This window comes from Hypanus sabinus, chromosome 4 (genome assembly GCF_030144855.1).
Source record: "Hypanus sabinus isolate sHypSab1 chromosome 4, sHypSab1.hap1, whole genome shotgun sequence".
NCBI classification, from domain to species: domain Eukaryota; kingdom Metazoa; phylum Chordata; class Chondrichthyes; order Myliobatiformes; family Dasyatidae; genus Hypanus; species Hypanus sabinus.
In genome coordinates, this window is record NC_082709.1 from 108,399,974 (window position 1) to 108,423,619 (window position 23,646).

Sequence of the window (23,646 nt, forward strand, 5' to 3'; positions counted from 1 at the left end):
ATCTTAAACAGCTGATTACCTGGGATTTTCCATGCACAAAAGTCTCGAGGGTTTACGGAGAATGGTATTAAAAAACCCAAACATCCAGTGAGTGGCAGGTCTGTGGATGGAAACATCTTGTTCATGAGCGAGGTCAGAGAACGGCCAAACTACTTCAAGCTAACAGTAACTCAAACGACCATGCATTGCAATGGAGGTGTGCAGAAGAGAGAAGAGATTATCTGATCACACAACAGAACCTTGAAGAGGAGGGGCTACAGAAGATGATGACACCAGGTTCCACTCCTGTACATAATAAAGTAGCCACTGTGTGTATATGTGACCACTGATCAAAAACTAAACTACACTAGTTGCAGAAATACCTTGCAGATCACAGCCTGAGTATTCCACTGATGCACCTACTCTGCTAGTGATCGATTCGCCTGGTTTATATTTTCAGGAGAAACTGAAATAGTTCATGTATTTTTTTAATTTGGTAATGGCCTTCCCCTGTATGAGATCTGCACAGCAATGTACAAAATGGTTTAAAACACGCTCATTATAATTACAAGCTACCATTACAAGCTTCTAAATAAACTATTTCCCACTGCAGTAGTATTTTCACATTGCAGGTGTGTTTACTGGATACTTCATTTGATACTTGGGCCCAATTACAATAGTGGGCTTTTCAAATAAAAAATGAGATCCTTCTATCTTGCTTCTTATGTGTTTACATTTAATATGAGACTGGCATCATGCTGTGCTGGCTGCTCCACTTGCTGCTTTCAATTAAGGAAACATGGCCCATCACTTTGGATGACCTGAGGCAGCGTATTATTTTATTTCCCCGAAGATTTCTATTCACTGGCCTCAGGAAGATTTGCAATAAAATCAAAGCTGCAAATGAGCATATCAAACATTACAGGAAAGAATTGCTGGAGTGAGTTGTAACATTGCATTTATATTCTGGACCACTATTGGGATGAACCATACGTCCTTTTTTTGGAAAGGAGGGGATTTGAAGAAGGAATCAGCTTTTATGGTCAGAGTGGGATTGTAAAAACCCGAGGCTGCAGTAATGTGACTCTCAGAAAGTTGCACAGTGTGATGAAAAATATTTAAATTAAGCTCAAACAAACATCTATGAAATTAACAAATACAGCTTCCGATTTGCATTAATAAAAACTCAACTGTCAAGCAAGATAGTGAGACCTAGTTTCACTGTGCGTGACAGCTTGTGAGTTGGGGAGGAATAAAAGCTGTATGTGGAGCCCAGTTTTAACCACTGCGTTTCTTAAGAGTAGAGTTCACAGTGACTGTTCTGCATTTCTGTGTCTCCTTTTAAAACTGCTGAACTGATGGCCAGTTTCGAGACCCACACTGACGTTCAACTCCAAATTAAATCACAATCACACCTGTTAACCTTGACAGCACGGACTTGGATTTAGTTCAAGATTAAAAGGGCGCAAGAACCATACTTGAAATTAATTCATTCATACTATTCCTAGTTGGAACACAACAAAAAAAAATCTGACCAGTCTGGCACAGAATAAGTAATTTCTTCACACAGAGGTCATGAGAAGGACTATGGAGGGAAATGGCAAATCAGAACAGAGTGGTTGCCATGGTTTAAATTTTCTGTAAGTTCCTTCTACTGTCCAAATTTCACAGAAATTTGCAAGAGAACCCTGTCCCTTGCACACAATTTTATATTGCATGATTTTGCAGTAGTTGTGTAATACTTTCCTGCACTAAAAATTAAACCATGCAATAAACACCTTGCCTTTATATAAGAGTTGGCAATGAAGATAAGAAATAACTGAGCTCTTAATCAAAAAAGCTAAGAATTACAGCAGCTTTTAGACTCAAAGAGAAACAAAGGAGTCTGAGGAAATTCAATTCCAGCACAGGTCAAGAAGAAATAATAGTAAATTCACATAATTGGTGGAGTATGCATGTCCAATAAAAGGGTGTGGAAGTGGACATTGAAAGGGAGGAGGTTATAGAGGCAAAGTGCAAGACTGAGGGGATTTGAAAAGGAAAATATTGATTCTGAATTTCAGGCATAGAGGATGCGGAGGTTAGAGGGCTCAAGGAAATTAGTGCAAATATTATCTAGTCAGTAACTAATAGCAAAAGCATGACCAAGTCATGCAATGTAAATTTAACTTAGAAGACTTAATAACGATAGCACTGTCACAAATTATGGCCTGAAATTAGCAATAAAGCTGGGAGTTCCTGACAGAACTGTCAGCCTTCTCTCTAACAATATGGAAGTTTGGTATTCTGTAAAATGAATGTCTCAAATTGATTGACACTATTATTTAGACTGTATTCCAACACAAGATTGGTTGAGCTCATCAACAGAACCTGATTTCCTTTGATTCTTAGCAGTTACACGAGGAAAAGGGTGACAGTCAAGAGAGGCAAGAGGAGCAGACAGAGAGAGAGAAGAGCACGCCTGTGGCCGTTCCCATCAAAAATAAGTATACCGTTTTGGATACTGTTGGTGGGGATGACCTACCAGGAACAAGCTGCAGTGGTCCTGTCTCTGGCACTGAAGTTGGACCCTTGACTAGGAAGGGGAGGGGGGAAGAGAAGAGAGCGGTATTGACAGGGGATTCTATAGTCAGGGGGGCGGATAGGAGATTTTGTGGGGAAGATCGGGAGTCTCGGATGGTATGTTGCTTCCCTTGTGCCGAGGTCTGAGACATCTCAAATCGGGTGCAGGTTATTCTCGAGAGGGAGGGCAAGAATCCAGATGTTGTGGTCCATGTAGGGACCAATGACGTGGGTAGGACGAGTGAGGGGGTCTTGCGTAGGGAGTTAGGTGCAAAGCTGAAGAGCAGGACCTCCAGGGTAACAATCTCAGGATTGCTACCTGTGCCACGTGCGAGTGAGGCAAGGAACAGAGGATTATAAAGATTAATATGTGGCTGAGAGGATGGTGCAGTAGGGAGGGCTTCAGGTTTGTAGATAATTGGGATTTGTTCCAGGGAAGGTGGGATCTGTTCCGAAGGGACGGTTTACACCTGAACTGGAGCGGTACTAACATTCTTGCAGGGAAGTTTGCTAGTGCTTCTTGGGGGGGGGGGGGGTTTAAACTAAATTTGCAGGGGGCGGGAATCCAGAATGTGAGGGAGGATAGCGAGAGGAAGAATAAAGGACAGGTGGGGACTACATGGTTCCAGAATATTAAGTGTGTAGTAGAGGAAGGTGGGGCAGAACAAGTGATAAGGAGGACTCATGTACAGAGGGATGGTCTGACAGAACATGGAGTTAAATGTGTTGAAAGAATAAGTAAATTTAGGAAGACAACAAAATTCTAGGGGCGTATAGCCCGATAGGAGTTCGGGGAGCTGGGTTAAGCACAATAGGCAGCGATTCAAACAGAGAGAGGAGAAATGTGTTAAAAATTCTATATCTGAATGCACGGTGTCAGAAATAAGGTGGATGAGCTTGAAGCCCAGGTGTGAATGGGTAACTATGATGTTGTTGGGATAACGGAGACACGGCTGCAGGGAGATCAGACCTGGGAAATGAATGTACAAGGGTATACGTGCTATCGTAGGGACAGAATTGTGGGTAGAGGGGGTGGGGTGGCCCTGTTGGTAAGGAATGAGATTCAGTCCTTTGCAAGGGGAGACATAGGGTCAGGAGAAATAGAGTCTGTGTGGATACAACTGAGGAACAGTAAGGGCAAAAGGACCCAAATGGGTGTTGTCTACAGGGCCGCAAACAGTAGCATGGATATTGGGTGCAAGTTGAATAGGGAGTTAACATTGGCACGTGGCAAAGGCAATGTCACAGTAGTTATGGGGGATTTCAACATGCAGGTGAACTGGGAGAATCAGGTTGGTGCTGGACCACAGGATAGGGAGTTTGTAGAGTGCCTACAGGATGCATTCTTGGAACAGCTTGTACGAGAGCCGACCGGGACAAGACTATTCTGGATTTAGTGTTATGTAATGAACAGGATTTGATAAGCGATCTCGCAGTAAAGGAGCCAATAGGAGGTAGTGATCACAATATGATAAGCTTTTATCTGCAATTTGAGAAGGATAAGGGCAGCTCGGAGGTGTCAGTGTTGCAGTTGAACAGGGGAAACTATGGAGCCATGAGGGAGGAGCTGGCCAAAGTTGACCGGACAGATAGCCTAGCAGAAAAGACAGTGGAACTGCAATGGCAGGTATTCTTGGGAATAATGCACAAGGTGCAAAATCAGTTCATCCCCCAGAGAAGGAAGGATTCAAAGGGGGGAAAGGGGCCACAGTGGTTGACAAAGGAAGTCAGAGATTGCATAGCATTAAAAAAAAAGGAAATATGATAGAGCTAAGGTGAGTGGGAGGACAGATGATTGGGAAGTTTTTAAGGAACAACAAGACTTAACTAAAAAGACAATACGGGGAGAAAAAATGAGGTACGAACGCAAGCTAGCCAGGAATACAAAGGAGGATAGCAAAAGCTTTTTTAGGTACATGAAGAGAAAGAAGATAGTTAAGAACAATATTGGGCCCTTGAAGAATGAATTGGGTGAAATTATTATGGGAAACAGAGAAATGGCAGAAGAATTTAATGAGTACTTTAGACCTGTTTTCACTAAGGAAGACACAAACAATCTCCCAGATGTATGGATGGGCCAAGGACATAGGGTAATAGAGGAAATGAAACAGATTGACATTCGGAAGGAAACGGTGATGAGAAGACTGATGGGACTGAAGGCTGACAAATCCCCAGGTCCAGATGGTCTGCACCCTAGGGTACTAAAGGAGGTGGCCCTGGAAATTGCGGATGCATTGGTAATCATTTTCCAATATTCCTTAGATTCAGGATCAGTTCCTGAGGATTGGAGAATGGCTAATGTTATCCCACTTTTTAAAAAAGGAGGGAGGGAGAAAACAGAACTATTGACCTGTCAGCCTGACATCAGTAGTGGGAAAGATGCTAGAGTCCACTATTTAATAAGGATGAAATTGTGGCATATTTAGATAGCAGTGATAGGATTGGGCCGAGCCAGCATGGATTTACCAAGGGTAAATCATGCTTGACTAATCTGTTGGAGTTTTTCGAGGATGTAACCAGGAAGTTAGACGGGGGAGATCCAGTAGATGTAGTGTACCTCGATTTTCAGAAGGCATTTGATAAGGTCCCACATAGAAGATTGGTGGGTAAAATCAAAGCTCAGGGCATCGGGGGTGGGGGGGGGGTAGGCATTGACATGGATAGAAAACTGGTTGGCAGATAGAAAGCAAAGGGTAGCTGTGAATGGGTGTTTCTCGGAATGGCAGGTGGTGACTAGTGGGGTGCCACAGGGCTCGGTATTGGGACCACAGCTGTTTACCATTTATGTTAACAATTTGGATGAAGGCATAAAAAATAACATCAGCAAATTTGCTGATGATACTAAGCTGGGTGGCAGTGTGACATGTGATGAGGATGTTAGGAGAATTCAGGGTGACTTGGATAGGCTGGGTGTGTGGGCAGATACTTGGCAGATGACGTTTAATGTGAATAAGTGTGAGGTTATCCACTTTGGGAGTAAGAACAGGAAGGCAGATTATTATCTGAACGGTGTAGAGTTGGGTAAGGGAGAAATACAAAGAGATCTCGGAGTTCTTGTTCATCAGTCACTGAAGGTGAATGAGCAAGTGCAGCAGGCAGTGAAGAAGGCTAATGGAATGTTGGCCTTTATTACAAAGGGAATTGAGTACAAGAGCAAGGAAATCCTCTTGCATTTGTACAGAGCCCTGGTGACACCACACCTGGAGTATTGTGTACAGTTTTGGTCTCCAGGGTTAAGGAAAGACATCCTGGCTGTAGAGGAAGTGTAGCGTAGGTTCACAAGGTTAATTCCTGGGATGTCTGGACTGTCTTATGCAGAGAGGTTAGAGAGATTGGGCTTGTACATGCTGGAATTAAGGAGATTGAGAGGGGATCTGATTGAAACATATAAGATTATTAAGGGATTGGACAAGATAGAGGCAGGAAATATGTTCCAGATGCTGGGAGCGTCCAGTACCAGAGGGCATGGTTTGAGAATAAGGGGTAGGACATTTAGGACAGAGTTAAGGAAAAACTTCTTCTCCCAGAGAGTTGTGGGGGTCTGGAATGCACTGCCTCGGAAGGTAGTGGAGGCCAATTCTCTGGATGCTTTCAAGAAGGAGCTAGATAGGTATCTTATGGATAGGGGAATCAAGGGATATGGGGACAAGGCAGGAACCGGGTATTTATAGTAATTGATTAGCCATGATCTCAAAATGGCGGTGCAGGCTCGAAGGGCCGAATGGTCTACTTCTGCACCTATTGTCTATTGTCTAAAACTGCCCATTGCTCTGGACCAGTTTAGAGAGGAACAGCTAAGAGAGAAAGGCAAACTACAGGTAATTCACCAATTACAGTTAACTAAATGTATTTCCAAAATTCTTTCAAATTTTGAACGCTTTAAACATCTTGCTCTAAATGTCAATAGTACAGATTTTTAAAAATATTTCTCAAATGTCACATCCATAAACATCTGAATTATTTGACAGCCAATTCAGCCAAGTGAAAGTTGTGAAAACATTGATTCGAGAAGCCATGATCAGCCATGATCTGTATGATCAGAAGGGCCTAAACTATCAGGTCAAAGCTGGCATTCTACAAGATTCTAATAGACCCTTTGGCCCATCACATCCATGCCCATCTATACTAGAACTATCTCTTAGGAACCAATCAATGGAAAGCTAGAGTTAAATGTTAGCAAAGTGGCTGTGAGGAAATTCCAGGCTAATCTTTCCCTCCAGTATTACAACACTCTGCTGACCCATAACATAAGCACAGGTTTTTAGGTAACAAGTCTCCGGAAAATGTCTCTTTAAGGTTCTTCAGAATCAGAATCAGGTTTTATTAGCACCGGCATGTGATGTGAAATTTGTTAATGCTGATAACACCAGTTTACATTTGAGAGCTCCTTCAGAGAACAAAAAAAGTTCTTCCAACTGAGAACAACTAGGGGATCTGTGGATTTTCACATTACTAGTAATTGTGCTTTGGCTATGTAGAAATTAGTTGTTTTTTTAAATATACCTTTTATAAGATATTTGAATTAATGCAAAACTAAAATCATAGTTTTCGCTAACATTTTTAACATTAATTTTTCACAATATGTGGTTCTTACTAGAAGGCAGTATAGGAGTTATAAATAACTTTTTAATTAGCTAAGTATTAGCACATTACACACATTATAATTGTTTTAATTGTGTAGTCTATTAACTGGTTTATCTCTTTCTGAAGAATTTCTGTTATCTCAAGTATAAATGTGATATTTTTCAAAGCCACCATCGTTTTATATTGAATTTCTTCAATTTCTCGTCTCTCATCTGCCTTGTTACTTTGTCTGTATCTTTGTTTAAACTTAATAAGCAATCATGAAGAATTAAAGTTCCCGCTCATTCCTAACTCCATAAAGAACCCAGGGATCGAAAGCACATTTCCAAAAGATTTTTATTGTCACTTTTTACAATATAAACAAACCATGTACTGGAGGTTTATTTATCAGATTGTTTATCAGAATGTCATTAAAACATTTGAAAAAGGGCACATTCAACATTCAGTGAAAAAGCTGTACTAAATAAATCACAATGCATAGCTCTTATCCAGAGAAAGATGACTGAAAAGGAGATGACACTTCTTGACAGTCACTGCCTTAAAGATCAATTAGCGTTGTCAATATACAAACCGCAAAAGGAGCTCAAAATTGTTTTTAAATTAAATAAAATTTTTAGGCATTGACCTGCTTTGAAATAAACTCATAGATAGAATAGAACTCCTACAACTTGGAAGCCGAATGATGTAATTCTCTATTGCACTATTTTTGTAACTTATTATAATGCTTATGCTTTGCATTGTACTGCTGCCACAAATTTCATGTTAGAGATAATTAGCCTGATTCTGATGTTAAAGATTTCTCTGGAATGTCTTCACTCGAGGTACACTTGCACTGTGAGTTAAATACAATTCAGAGCTCCTTCACCAGACTGCTCAGAACTGAGAATGAATATGACTTCCCTCTTACTGGGTTGGACAACCATCAGAAACGGCACTTGATATGATGCTGTACTTGTTCCTCAGGTAAAGATCAAAGTTTAAACTAAACAAAAGCAAGAGGCAGTTGAATGAAACAGGACTCTACATCTGAAGCAGAGTTTAACTTTTCTCCTACTTTGAAATCCACTTTCTAAAACAAGTAATTTAAGACTTTGTCTATAATCCTCCCTCTAAAATTGTGCCAAGCAGTAGATAAAATGGGCTTTGCAATCCAAGTGCCTTCATTATCTTTTTTCTTCACTCATTGAACTGAGTGTTTGCCACTAGCTATCTGCTCACCTCCTGTCTGTTCATCCAACTAGGTAACCAGATATTCAAATGACAATTAGGTAAAATTGCATTCCTAACACTGTAACAACCATTTTCAATCCACTTATGAGTTCAATTCCAACCTGTAACTGGAAATCAACTTTTTATGTCAAGGTTTTCTTAAGATGTAGTGCTACTGGGAGTTATTAGGTAAGCTCTCAGCCAGTCACAGAGATATTAAAAAGTAAGCTTTAAAATTAGATCCCAGGAAGCACATTTCTTGCTATCTATGCTATAGGTATGCAGTCTTTAAACATCCCCTCGTCACATTCCTCAGAAAAATCCATAATAGCAATACAAAACTGCTTAAACTTATTCATGAATTCACCTCCCAATAAAGTGTAAAAATGGCAAAGAAAATACAGAAAAGTATAATTTTTAAAACACATTTCTCCATTGTTTTCTTTGTTATCAGCAAGATCAATCATTAATTCACACCAAGCCCACATCTCAGCTCCAAATTCAGAACTCTTGCTCAAATGAGCAATCTAACATCCCAAAATGACCAGAAGCCACTTAAATGAGGTCAGACTGACAAAGCCAAACTACATGTACAAAGTATTTTTTCCATAAATTGAAGTAGAACACTTCCAAGGAATATTTTCCTGAGGAACTTAATATTTTTCAACTGTTTTCATCATCTCTCCACTCTCTAATATTCTTCCAAAATCGTTCACCCCAATAGCCCTTCACAATAATTGTAATCTACTAGTTCTAATGTCTTGTATTCCTGAATGCCCCAACTCCAACGTTATAAGCTCCAGAATTCCCTTTAAATATCTGTATAAAGCATATAACACTTATAACACTGACTATTTTGCTGATCACCTTCCCTTACACATCCTTACGAGGCTCAGATCATGCTCTTTGCTCGATCACTGTCCCATTAAATACATGGAAGCTCCTGTTACACTGTACCAATAGACTACACACACTGTGCAATTTATTCCCACCACAGGGAAAAGGCAGTAGGGACAAAGGTAGAGGAGATGAAGACAGAATAAATGTAAAATTGATGAATGTTTTGTGGTGAAAAGAACACTGGGTCAAAATGAAAAATTACAAACCACCACCAGAAACTGAACAGAATTACTTTTACCGATCTCTCTTCCATTCATGCAATTGTGGTCAGTTCCTGAACACAGTGGTTTTCAGAAAACAGATGCAGCTGACAGTGCACATCTTTACCAGGCAGACAACAAAATGTGATTTAATATTGATCTTTCTGCACTTGGAAGTACTGCTTCAAACTGCATTTCTGGAACAGTAACACCTTTAAATAGTTCTACAAGGTACAATTTTACTTATGTTCAAATTATGCTCTCCCCCACCCACCCCAAGATTTTCCACTGATTTCTGCATGTTTAAAAGACAATGCTCACAATACTATGAAATAACCTTTACCACAGTAATTCAGGACTTCAGTTTCCACCAGATGTACTGAAACGTGGTATCAGGTAAAAACAGGGGTGGCAGCATTTGCTTCATGATCAAGTCATCATGGTGCACAAACCTGACGGTTCTGTCTCAGTCCTGCTCCTCTGACTTGGATCATCTGGTGGTCAGATGACATCCATTCAATCTGCGGAGACAGTTTTGTGCTGTCATCCCAGTTGCAGTGTACATTTCACCCGGTCAACATTAGACTAGCTAGCACTGGAGGAGCAAAGCACAGTGATAAGCAGCCACAAGACAGCACAACCTGATGTCTTTCCGCTCATTGTGGGGTCCTCAACTGGGCCAGCTTGAAGTCTCTGTCAACTACCACCAGCATGTCACCTGTGGAACCACTGTTAAATTACCATCAGGAACACTTACTACACCATCCCACACCTGCACATTGGTAAGTGTGATCATCTGGTAGTATTTGCACTCCCAGCATATAGGCAGAGACTGAAGACCTCCACACCAATGATGAGGATGCAAGGGAGACAGAGAAGCCCTTACAGGACTGTTTTGGTCAATAGATTGGACCATATGCAGGGATTTGTGTTTGGATCTGAATGAATACACAACAATTGTCACCAACTTTATTAAGATCTGTGTGGATAAGTGTGTGCCTTTGAGAACATACTAGACACACACAAACCCGAAGCCATAGATAAACCAGGAGATTCACAGTTCTCTGAGGGCTAGATCTGTTGCATTCAAAACTGGTGATCCAGAAATCTACAGAAGTCCAGATATGACCTACTGCTATCTTAAGAGTGAAAGAGCAATTCTGAGTTAAGATGGAGACTGAATTGAATGCATGTCAGCTATGCCAAGGTTTGTAGGCCATTATCTCATAACAAGGCAAAACCTATCATCATAAACGCCTGGAATGCGTTGCTCCCTGATGAGCTGAACACTTTTTATGCACACTTTAAGAGAGAATAAAGCTATACCTGTGCAGATCTCTGCAGCATCTGGCGATCCTGTGATATATGTCTCAAAGGCCGTAGTCAGAACATCTTTCAAATAGATGAACAAGGGCAAGGTGTCTGGCCCCGATGGTGTACTTGGCAGGGACCAAAAACCTGTGGCAGCCAATGGCGGCAGTGTTCAGGGACATCTTCAATTTCTCACTGCTGCAGTTACCAGTTCCCACCTGCTTCAACAGGGCATCAATCATACCAGTGCCCAAGAAGATCAGAGTGAGATGCTTCACTCAATAGCACTCACATCTACTGAATACAGGTATACAGTATTCAATCTATATTGAATAGGTTAAAAATGTGCAAAAAGCAGAAAGACTATATTTTTTAAAAAAGTGAGGTAGTGTCCAAGGGTTCAATGTCCGTTTAGGAATATGATGGCAGAGGGGAAGAAGCTGTTCCTGAATCACTGAGTTTGTGCTTTCAGGCTTCTGTACCTCCCACCTGATGGTAACAGTGAGAAAAGGGCATGCCCTGGGTGCTGGAGGTCCTTAATAATAGACGCTGCCTTTCTAAGACACTGCTCCCTGAAGATGTCCTGGGTACTTTGTAGGGTGGTACCCAAGATGGAGCTGACTAGATTTACAACCCTCTGTAGCCTCTTTTGGTCCTGTGCAGTAGCCCCCCTTTACTAGACAGTGATGCAGCCTGTCAGAATGCTCTCCATGGTCCATCTATAAAAGTTTTTAAGTGTATTTGTTTACATGCCAAATCTCTTCAAACTCCTAATAAAGCCACTGTCTTGCCTGCTTTATAACTGCATCGATATGTTGGGATCAGGTTAGATCCTCAGAGATCTTGACACCCAGAAACTTGAAGTTGCTCACTCTCTTCACTTCCGATCCCTCAATGAGGATTGGTATGTGTTCCTTTGTCCTACCCATCATGAAGTCCATAATTAGCTCTTTCATCTTACTGACATTGAGTGCCAAGCTGTTTCTGTGGCACCACTCCACTAGTTGGCATATCTCACTCCTGTACGCCTTCTTGTCACCACCTGAGATTCTACCAACAATGGTTGTATCGTCAGCAAATTTATAGATGATATTTGAGCTATGCCTAGCCACACAGTCAAGTGAATACAGAGAGTAGAGCAGTGGGCTAAGCACACACCCCTGGGGTGCGCTGACCCTCTCCACCTCTCATGAACCTCTGGTTTCCTCCTCTTGTAGTCAATAATCAGCTCCTTGGTCTTGCTGACATTGAGTGAGGGGTTGTTTTTATGTCACCGCTCAGCCAGAGTTTCAGTCTCCCTCCGATATGTTGAGTCATCACTGCCTTTGATTTGGCCGGCCAATGCCAGTGGGTTCTCAGCGTGTAAAATGACTCAGTAAAAATATTTAATCATACCACTCTTGTCGAACTTGTACGTATCATCTCTGGAAATGAACGTTAACATGTCATTTGCCTCCCTTTGTACCTCTGATTTCTGAATTTCCTCCCCGACAGAAAATAGGCTACACCTTTATTCCTTCTACTGAAATGCATGAACATATACATCCCCACACTATATTCCACCTGCCACTTCTTTGCCCATTCTCCCAAACTGTCAATGTTCCCTGTGCAAGACTCCATTTCTTCAATACTATCTGCCCACCACCTACATTGTATCACCTGCAAATCTGGCCACAAAGCCATCAATTCCATCATCAAAATCATTGACATATAACATGAAAAGAAGCAGTCCCAACACCAACCCTGCGGAACATAACACATCTCCAGCAGGCCCCTTTTATCCTATTCTTTGCCTCCTTCCAATTAGCCAAATCTTCTATTCTAGTATCTTTCCTGTAATATCATAGGTTCTTGCCTTGTTAAACAGCCTCATGTGCAGCACCTCATCAAAGGCCTTCTGAAAATCCAAATAAACAACAGCACTGACCCTGACCCTCCTCTGCGTATCCTGCCTGTTCTTTCCTCAAAGAATTCCAAAAGATTTGTAAGAGAAGATTTCCCCTTAAGGAAACTATGCTGACATGCTGATTTTATCATGTGTTGCAAAGTACCCTGAAATGTCAGCCTTAATGAAAGAATCCAACATCTTCCCAATCACTGAGGTTAGGCCAACTTACCTATAATTTCCTTTCTTCTGCCTCCCTCCCTAAAGAGTGGAGTGACATTTGCAATTTTCCTCTCTTCCGGACCAACTCCAGAATCTAGTAATTCTTGAAAGATCATTACTAATGCCTCCACTGTCTCCTCAACTACCTCTTTCAAAATCTGGGTGTACTCTATTTGGTCCAGGTGACTTATCTACCTTCAAACCTTTCAGCTTCCCAAGCACCTTCTCTTTACTAATAGCAACTATATATACTTCTGCCCCCAACTCTCAAATTTCCAGCATGCTGTTAGTATCTTCCACAGTGAAGATTGATGCAAAATACTTACCGAATTTGTCTGCCACCTCTTTGTCCCCCATTACTACAACTCCAGCGTTATTTTGCAATGGCCAGACATCCACTCTCGCCTCTCATTTACTATTTATCTGAAAAAACCTTTTTTTTATATTACTTGGCTAACTTAACCCTCATGTTTCATCTTTTCTCTCCTTATGAATTCTGTTGGTTTTTAAAAGCTTGCCAATCCTCTAATTTCCCACCAATTTTTGCTGTATTAAATGCCCTCTCTCACTTTTACACTTCGTCTTCCTTTGTCAGCCATAGTCAGGTCATCCTCCCTTTAAATATTTTTGGGATGTATCGATATATGCATATTCCGAATTGTTCCCAGAAACTCCAGCCATTGCTGCTCTGCTGTTGGCCCTACTAGTGTCCCTTTTCAACTCCTTTCCGATGCCTCTGTAATTCCCTTTACTGCTCTGGGCAAGGAGTCACAATGAGATTCATTCCACAGTAAAAGCAGGCAGTGGCACCACATTTCGAACAGACTGACAAGACCAAGCATGAATGAAGAAGATAACCTGCCTCAAGCATTCTTAATGCACCTTAACTAACAATAAACATAGGAAGTCATTAAAAAGCCTCATAGGGAAAGAATAAGGTGAAAAGTCTTAAGAGCCTGCTATCTAATTTATTTCTGGAAGCCAAAAATAACCTAGTTTAGAAGTCAATTAAATAATCGGACTAAAGATAATGCAAGCACCTTAATATTTCACGTCATCAGTCATCCTAAAGAGCTTACTTCCTCTATCCTGATCTCATGCCCTTTTAGTTCTCAATATTTAGTTATAAATAAATAGCTAATTTTACTGTGATACTGCTTTCAGGTCACCAAACAGTGCATTCTATGGCTTTAATATGTTTTGCTGATGGAGTGTAAAGCATACTGAACAGTGCCTCGGACATCAGACTGCAATTCCACAAAGAAAAATGACCAATTTTCCAGTATTTGATTGCTTATAATTTTTAAAATGCTCACTTAGCTGAGCTGCTAAAGTCCCTACTAGCTAATCTATTCTGATGTAGCACTACTCTTTTGCACCAGTTTACTTCAAAAGGAAATCCAAACAGTTTTATAATTAAAGCAATGCCACTTTGAATGGAGAAGTAGGAAGCTTTGAGATGCAACACTGTGCCAGTAAGGCAGCAAGATAAAAGAGGCAGAAAAATCTTAGATTAACAAGATCCAATAACTCCCTAAAACATGGGGCCTGAAGTTGTTGACTTCTACAGAACAATCAACCCACCTACACAATATTAACATGCTACCTATTACAATTAATATAGGGTCGAAATGCTCACACATTAATAAAATAATCAAACAAGCAATAATTTCCTCATCACATTGATTTACTATTGTCACAAACTCCATTGTTTCCCAGCTACTCACTCACAAAACATTAATCAGTAATTGGCCTGAAACGTGTTGATACCAAAACAACTCAATCCATATTCTTCATTAAAAGAATTTTTTAAAATGAATTCTTCCAAAGGCATAATCCCTTTCCCGCTGAAACAATGATCTCAAGCCTATAACTGAAAATTAGCTGCAGACTACAACTGGAAATAGAATGAGCATTAAGCCAACACGCCTTACAATATACATGAGACTCCTAGAGTACTAAATAGGTAGAGCCTATTGCTCCTTCTACACTTATACACTCCTTCTACACTGGACAGTCACACGTGTCCAGTTCTATCATGCCAAATGTTAAAAGATTTACCGAGGTATTGTTTTGTAGGACAGAAGCAGGCCCTTCTGCCCATGTCAACAAAGATGCTAGTCCCATTCGTCAGCATTTAGTCCATAATCTAAACCCTTCCACTCCATGTACCTGTCCAACTATCTTTTAAACACTGATATTGTACCTGCCTCAACCACTTAGTCAGGCAACTCAATCTGCATGTAACGCCCTTTGTCTGTAAAAAGGGTTGCCTCAAGTTCCTATTAAATCTTGTCTTGACACCCTCCCCCCACTTCACAAACCTATGCCCTCTAGATCAAATCTGGGGAAAAGACTAAGTGCATTCACTCTATTTATGCCCCTCAGACTCCTACACTCCAACAAATAAAGTCCTGTTCAGTTTCCTTCCATAATGCAGTATCTGAGATCCTTGTAAATCTTTTCAGCACCCCTTCTAGTTTAATAATACATTGTTGATCAAAATTGATGTTAGTTTGAATTCCTCAGGCATATATTCCTTATGAAAAGGGCCTGTATAATCAGAACAAATTCATGACAAAGAGAATCATTTCTTACAAATATGTTAAAATGAAGTAGGGCTCTATTAGCTTATTCAGCTGATTCTCACTGTCTTTTATCTTTCAAGTGGCTATAAACACCCTACTATCAGACTACTTTCTTTAAGTTAAAACCAACAGATCATTTTAAAGTCAAATAATTACAGAGGAGATTTGAATGCTGCAAACAGACTGACTGAGTTGACAGAAGAGCTTATTCCTTGTAAGGCATGATAATGTGAAGCTCTTCTATATGAAAAGGCTTTCACTAATTTGATGTAATGGCTGCAACATGGTTGACGTTATTAGACATACAATCTGATTGTTATTAAATTTAAACATATTGAAATTCTGTATTAAATGTCCCAAATCTGCCCAATCATATTCAAAGGCATTAAATATTAGAGCAATTAATGAATGGAACAAATTTATAATACTAAGAATTTGAAACTCAAAATGCTGAGAGATACTTAACAAATTAGGCAATATCTGTGCATGAGATATAACAGTTGTAGTTTAAGGTATAAAATCTAAAGGATATTATGAACAGTAATTAAGAAACATCAGTGTGGGAAGAGGAAACAAGTGCAATCAGAAAGACCACACAAAAAGATACAAAAATTAGATTCACAAGTTGATTAATAGACAGAGTGATGGTTCAGAAAACAAAGAGTGAGATCAAAGATGGGGAACATTTACAAGACAGTCCTTGAAGAGCCAAAGAGCAAATAGCAAATGTAATTAATTGGAAGTGTGAAAGTGAAACAGACTCAAATGCTCTAGATGGCTATCAAAAGAAATAGGTCCAAAAGGTACACATCACACAAATTCATGAGGGGAGGATGGGATGGACATTTCGCCCCTTAACATTAACCGACTTGCAGCTCCTATTTATGGAAACAAAGGCAATCATCACACCATGTCATCAGGTGAAGAGAAAATGGGAAACTTTCATTAAGGCATAAAGTTAAAGTTACAAAAAGCCCAGTCAAAAATTGAGGCTAAATGAAAGTCTAATAATAGTCAGGCTTGGTTGGCATCTGGTATGTTTTACCAGTCTGTTGTCACCGGTACAATCTTCTATGTGGTGGTGTGCTGGGACAATGGCATCAACACAGGGTGATGCCAACAGGCTCAAAAAGCTGATTAGAAAGGCTGGCTCTGTTATAGGAGTCAAACTGGACACACTGGAGTCTGTGGTAGAACAAAGGACCCTCTGGAAAATCCTGGCAATTCAGGACAATGTTCCTCACCCTCTGCATGCCACCTTGGCTGAACAGAGGAGCACTTTTAGTAACAGACTGAGACAACTGCGCTGCTCCAAAGAGTGCTGTATGAGTTCATTCTTAACCTCAGCCACCAGGTTCTATAATGAGTCAACCTATACCCGGGGAAGTGATGACCCTCCTGTTAAGACTGTTTGAGGTAACTTATTTTTATCCTTTTACTTCTCATCGGTTTTTTGTCTATCTGTGCACTTGTAACGCTGCTGTGGCACTGTAATTTCCTTGGGGACCAATAAAGTATTTATCTATCTACAGGTAGCCTGAAGAGACGCACTCAATATTTTAGGAACAGCTTCTTCCTCTCTGCCAACATTTTCCTGAATGGTCCATGAATACTACCTCACTATTTAGCTTTTTTTGGCACTACTTTTTTTTATATTTCTGGTAGTAATCTTTTGTACGTAATACATTACTTGGCTGCAAAATAACATTTCTTGTCATACATTAGTGATAATAATCCTGATTCTCAGAGGGTGACAAAGACAGATACACTCACTAGAAGTACATTTGAATCACCAAGGCATTGAAGACTCTGGATGTAATGCGGGTGAATGGGATTAAACAGGTGGCGCAATGCTGGGCCAAAGGGCTGTTTCTGTGCATTATACCCCATATAGCTGTCATGTGAAAGATAATATATGAAGCAGCAATGCTTCTTGAATACTCAGTTTCCCAAGCTCCAGAATTCCATCATTAAGTTCTTTATCATTTCTCCCAGTCTGAGATGCTCTGCAAAACCTACCACACCTGTCCTAATATCCATGTGACTGCATAAAGTTTTCTTTGATAACAGATTTGAAGCACTTTGTAGCATGTTGCTAAGTCAAATGTGCCAAATGAATGGGCAACCTTATTAATCCACTGTGAAAGCAGAATGTTAATCACAATAACAGTAACACTTTTTTGAGATACACCACTTTAAAACAAGAGAAAAGGTGAGGTTGACCCTATACTCGACAATTAACGGCTCAGCTCTTCCTTTGAAATTACTGTCGAAATGTAGAAAGCATATCAAGCTCCCTTAACAAATAAATAACGACATAATCTATTTTTTTTTAAATGTTGAATAACCAATAAAGATGAAACCCGTTCCTATTAACAAGAAACGGCACAGCAAGTTTTCTGTCCAGCTGGAAGAACAGATGGGGCTTCAGTTTTGACATCTTACCCTGTCCTAGATATCTGTGCTCAAATATTTGGAGTGGGAACAAAGATTAACAACTGTGTAGCTCTAGGGCAAAAGTGCCTGTGACTGAGATTTGGCAGGTTTAAGTCAATAATATCTATTGATCTTATTTGTCTTGTTGATCACTGGCCTGCATAATCTGAACATTAAGCATTAAATATCTTAAACAAGAGAAAATCTGCAGATGCTGGAAATTCAAGCAACACACACAAAATGCTAGAGGAACTCAGCAGGCAAGACAGCATCTATGGAAAAGAGTGCAGTCAACATTGGGCCGAAACATCGACTGTGCTTTTTTCCATAGATGCTGCCTGGCCTGCTGCATTCCTCCAGTGTTTTGTGTGTATTACAAATTTTGTTCCCTTGAAATTAACTATTTCAGTGCTCTTGCTAAAGTTTGCGAGCAACTCATTTTATTTTTGTATACATGCTGCATTAATATTCATGTTCCTCTTGTTTGCCCCTACAGTGCAAATATTTACTGCAGGTTATTCTGGAATTCCTGAATTAAATTTCAATCCAACACCTCTCCTGGTTTTATAACAGCAAGGTTGTATTAATAAAGCAATGCAGGCTAGTTAATTCAGTCCTAAAAATTAGAAGCAGTACCATACACTCTCAGACCATAACACAGAATACATTCACCACTCCTCCACTTCCCAACTCGTTTAATGAGGCGACTTTCCTTTCTAACCTTCAATTTCTTATTCATTCATCAAGGTTTAACCTGGATCCCACAGTTTTGAGTGTAATTAATAACCTTTCATGTGAAACTACCAAATGAAAAAGGATCTAGTGCTTTCCTAGAATACATGATAAATAAACTCTTCTTGGGCTCCAGCCAGGTAGAGTTTGTTGATGATAACCTACATTTTGATGACCAACTCTGCCATCTTCATCTGGGATGACATCATCCCTGATGAAGTTGGCAGAGCTGGTCATCAAAACGTTGGTTATAATCGATACCTGTACCCGGCTGGAAGCCCAGGAAGAGTTTATTCATCTGTCAAATGACTTTAGAAATCTGGGACACTAGACTGGCATTTCATTGGAGATTGGGAAGGCTGGTTAACACGGCAAACGGGCTTTGACTTTTCACAGATGATGCTTGAGCATTTCCAGCAGTTTTTATTTCAGAATTTTAAAATGCAAATACTGGAAGTTTCTATTTATGGATCACCATGGACTGATGTGTAATATATGTATATTCCTTTAATATAAATATATTAATTCATTGGATATGGTTACTGAGAATTCCAACATTTATTGTCCATTCCCAAGTATTGCTGAAAGTACGTGAGACAGGGTAGGAATGGCCTATTTCTTTCCCTGAAGAACAACAGTGAAGTTAGGTTTTAATAACAATTTAGCAGTTCCAAGCTTACCATTATAGAAACAAGTGTTTGATTTTAATTACTTAAATTGAATATTCCCTCAGCCTTTGTAAGATTCAAGCTCGTGTTTCTGGCACAGTGGTCCAGAACTCTTCCATTAGCCTATCAGTCAAAGAACCACTTTAAGCTTTTAACTTAAGCTTCAATACCCAATTACACAAAGAAAGGCATTTTGATAACACTCCCTAACAAACATCTCATGGAAGGATACTGCATGAGATCCAAAGAAATAGGACTCCAACCTTATCCTTGAGTTGCAAAATATATCATCTTGATTGGGTCAAAATTCTGAATTTTTTTTTATCTAGAGGCTCTGGGTGACCCTCACCTGCAGGAGGTGAAATATATAGGCATCAGAAAAATATAGGTTTATGCAATAAATACCCACATTATCACCCACTTGCCTAAATTAATCTTTTTTGATACACAACAATCTATCTTATAGATGAATTGACTGTTTCAAAGGTCACAGGAAGGAAAAATTCCAATGAATTTCATACAATGGATTTCCATAAACTGGTAACTATCATAGGAGAACTGAATCACTTGAGAAATTAAATAGAAACCAGAATAGGAAGGGACTCTGTGAAAAGGCGGGTTGATATACAAACCCTGATTTACAGGGAATCAGACATTGTTATAATGGTTAAATGGAGTCTAGGGAGGTGAAAGTAAATATTGTCAAGGTAATTTTGATAAGTGTACATAGTTGTCACCGTTTTTTAAATTATCCCCCAAGTATTTAGAAAATTACATTTGAATTCTGCTTCAAAAAAATGCCTTCATGAAATTTTCTTCTTTTAAAAAATTAATGGATAAAATGCTATCATATCGCTAAATAGTGAAAGTAATAGTGTTAGTTTGCCTCAGTAATCCATTAACAGATAAATACATAGTGTTGTACAAGGTCTCTTATCTCTGTTCTAACAACAAGATTAGTCATCAATACACAGATTAAAATGGAAAAGTTTTTAACAAGCATAAATATGCAAGTGAAGAACTGAAGACTTTTGAAAATGTGCAAGTTGGATATTTTGCTTAAATCAAGCAGGCTATTCACTGATATGAGGAATATGTGCTCTGTGTACTATTTTAATTCTTTTCATATTCGTGCTGTGAAATAAAACAATTAAAGTGTTTTATTTCTCTGGGCACATCACCCGTTTGACTATTTTCAAAAAGACTGAATTAGGAATAAGAGGTGTGGATTTTCAGCCCAAATCCCAGCAACATAGGAATGATATACCCTTGGGTTATTTTACTGCATAATCAGCACATGAAGGGTCACAGTTGTGACTGATGGCAGTAAACCTACACTCCAAGAATGCAAATTTGGATGATGGAATAAACCAAAAATAAATTCTTTGATACACTCAAGGAAAGAGAATACAAGCCAAATGAAATGTGTACTGGTGGCTCACTGAAATGTAGGTGTTCACTTGGGAGCTCGGTTTGCAAATATTGGAGTTGTACAGCGTAAGATGAAAACTGTTGAGATTCAATACAAATTATCTTTATAGAAAGTGCTTGTCACAATTTATAAGCTTCAGAAGTAAAACCCAATGCAAACAGTGATACAGGCTCTAAAATTTAGGCATTACCAATACAGTACAGTTTTAGATACAGCACATTTATTTTTATATATACACAAAATTCTCTAGTTTCCACCTCTCCAGACCATCCATCCCCTTAATTTCACACACAAACTCTTAACTTTAATGCTGAAATACACCACCAGTTTACTAATCAAGCAAACGGAATCTCATACAAGTACCCAAATGCTATTGGATCTGCTCCGTCAAAATTCATTCAAGCACTGAACCAGCACTTACACAGTAAGTTCTGATACCCCTGTGTGTAGATCATGGACCCACTTCATGACGCAGTTTTAAACATTGTCATATATTGATGGAGTGTCTGTCTGTACCCCCTCTTTGTGCCTGTCTCTCACCCTCCTCCAGCTTGGTGTCTGTGTCGAAGAGTAACAGTGGGAGGAAGAGGATGACAAGTGCTCAGTGTTGAGCAGCCAGATGCTCCATGTGGCTCATGACTCGTTGCCATATTTAGCTAAATAACTTGGAGAAAGGAAACTGGAATCGCATATGTATTAGTGGATTCAGTGCAGATGTTTATTAAAAATTGGAAGAATCTTGCTGGGTGAGGATGGTAATCAAGGGCAACTCCCTGCATCTAGATATGAGCACTCTAGCCACACAGGGCAGTGGTATAACAGGAACATGCTAGGGATAGCACCTCATAGGTCTTGTGCCATTTAGATCAAGCATAGCAACTGAAACTCCAATAATGCGAGTAGGAATTCTCGACCTGCAAATTAGGAAGCAAATGGGAATCATGTATGTAAAGTAGCTAGCTTTTCTTTGGTGCTTTTCTCTACTTCTATTTACTTCAATGTTAATTTTTAAATGTCTAACAGTCTGAAATATGTAGCAAAGTTTTGCCCAGCTTTATCTCATAATAAAGCCAGGAAAGGATTTTCTGAAGGCAACACTAGATGCCCAGTCACCTGGACCTTGGCACTTAATACTTGAGTGCAAAGGATCAGTGATACAGGTTCTTAATCTAATCCAGCAAAGAACAAGCAAGGTGTGGGGTCCCTGGGCAGGAACTCTAGGTAACATAATTGTTTTAAACAAAGTTGGGTCAACTCAAGCAAGCATTCTCATAAACCCCATTCCAAAAATTTGCTAGCAGTGAAATAACACTTCAGGAATTGGGCAAAGAAAAACAAATAGGTGAAGGCAGCAGGCAGAAACAGAGTCAGAGCCCTTCACAAAAAAAACATTCTGGGAGCAAAAGAAAATGTTTCCTTTACGCATAGATGCGCTATTATTCTATTTTACACCAAGGATTTCCAAGTTATCCAATGTGGCATTCTTACAAATTTGCTCAACATCAAGACTACACTGTACTATAATAAGTCATCAGGATCATATACATTTCCATTCCATCAACGTATTAACTAAACACAAGAGGTACAAACAGCAAACTGGTGTTCAAAGAGATGCCACTGTATCAGCTACAGGGCGCTGCTTGAGCAATCAATCATACTTTCCTATAAGAAATGGACTTTGATAAAGAAAGATTTCAAGCTGACACCTTGATACAATGTACACATTGACTGTGTGATGGACAGCAATTATCCTTGCAAATGCTTCTTATCGCTGTAAGCAAACATAAAGTCACGAATGTCCAAAGTACACAATGCTTTACAAAAAGCTGCTGAACTTTTCTCATCAGAGACAGCCACAGTCAAACAGACAAAAGTTATAATGGGCCTTGAACTTTATTTTTGCATATTTTAATGGCATCTTTATGTTGCAGTTAGGCTAGCATTTATTGCCCATCCCTGAATACCCCTGAAATGGCAATCTGCATCTTTTAAAGGACACAAGAATTAGGGTGGCCTGGAGTCACAGACAGGCCAGGTAAGAAATGAGGAAGGGGGGCCCATTTCCCTCCCTGAAGGGTGTTAGTGAACTAGATAGCTTTCTTAAGGCAATCAGACATTTTTCATGGTCACTTGATTGCAGATTTTCATTAACTGATAAATTTAAATTCTTCTGCTGACATGGTGGTATTTGAATTCTCTCTATCAGATAATTGTTCCAAATACCAGTTTGAATCAACCTCAGGTTTCAGCCAAAATGTACTTTCATAGATACACTATTAGCAACGTGGAAATTACCCACATGCTGTTGTAAGTTTGTGAACCCTTTGCAATTAACTGGCTTTCTGCATTAATTACTAGCTTTACTTTGGTGCTACTTTATTTACTTCAGTAAGTGTCAGAAATATTTCATGTAGCAAAGTGTTGCCCAGCTTTAACTCATAATAAAGCCAGGAAAGGATTTTCTGAAGGCAACACTAGATGGATGCCCAGTCACCTGGACCTTGGCATTTAATACTTGAGTGCAAAGGATCAGTGATACAGGTTCTTAATCTAATCCAGCAAAGAACAAGCAAGGTGTGTGGGACCCAAGCAATACTGTATCTATAAAAGTATATCCAAATCACTATAATAGACAAACACAATCTGCCTAAACTAATAACACAAACAATTATAATTCTTCTCATCAATACTGAGAATAATATTTAAATAATCATAATTTAGGTTCAGAAAAATGTGATCCTCTGGAATAATGCCTTCTACAAAAGTTATTTGGAGTCAGGTGTTCCAATCATTGAGATGAAATTGGAGGTGTGGATTGTAGAAGTGCCCTGCCCTTTAAAAAAGACAAAGTCAGGTTACTGACAGAGCTTGCTCTTCTCTAGAAAGATCTTTATGTGCATCATGCCTCAATCAAAACAACTTTCAGAGGACCTTGGAA

General features: G+C 39.6%; 1 protein-coding gene across 4 annotated transcripts in view; it reads right to left on the bottom strand.

Moving 5' to 3' along the window:
* Positions 1 to 23,646, bottom strand: part of tsc22d1 (TSC22 domain family, member 1) — a 285,022-nt gene that overhangs the window by 81,875 nt on the left and 179,501 nt on the right. The window contains exon 2 of one of the 4 annotated variants that reach the window (XM_059967830.1): positions 20 to 100. The exons of the other annotated variants lie outside the window; for them this stretch is intronic. Coding sequence (XP_059823813.1) covers positions 20 to 100 — 81 coding nt within the window. The remainder of the gene's footprint in view (positions 1 to 19; positions 101 to 23,646) is intronic. 4 annotated transcript variants of the gene reach the window in all.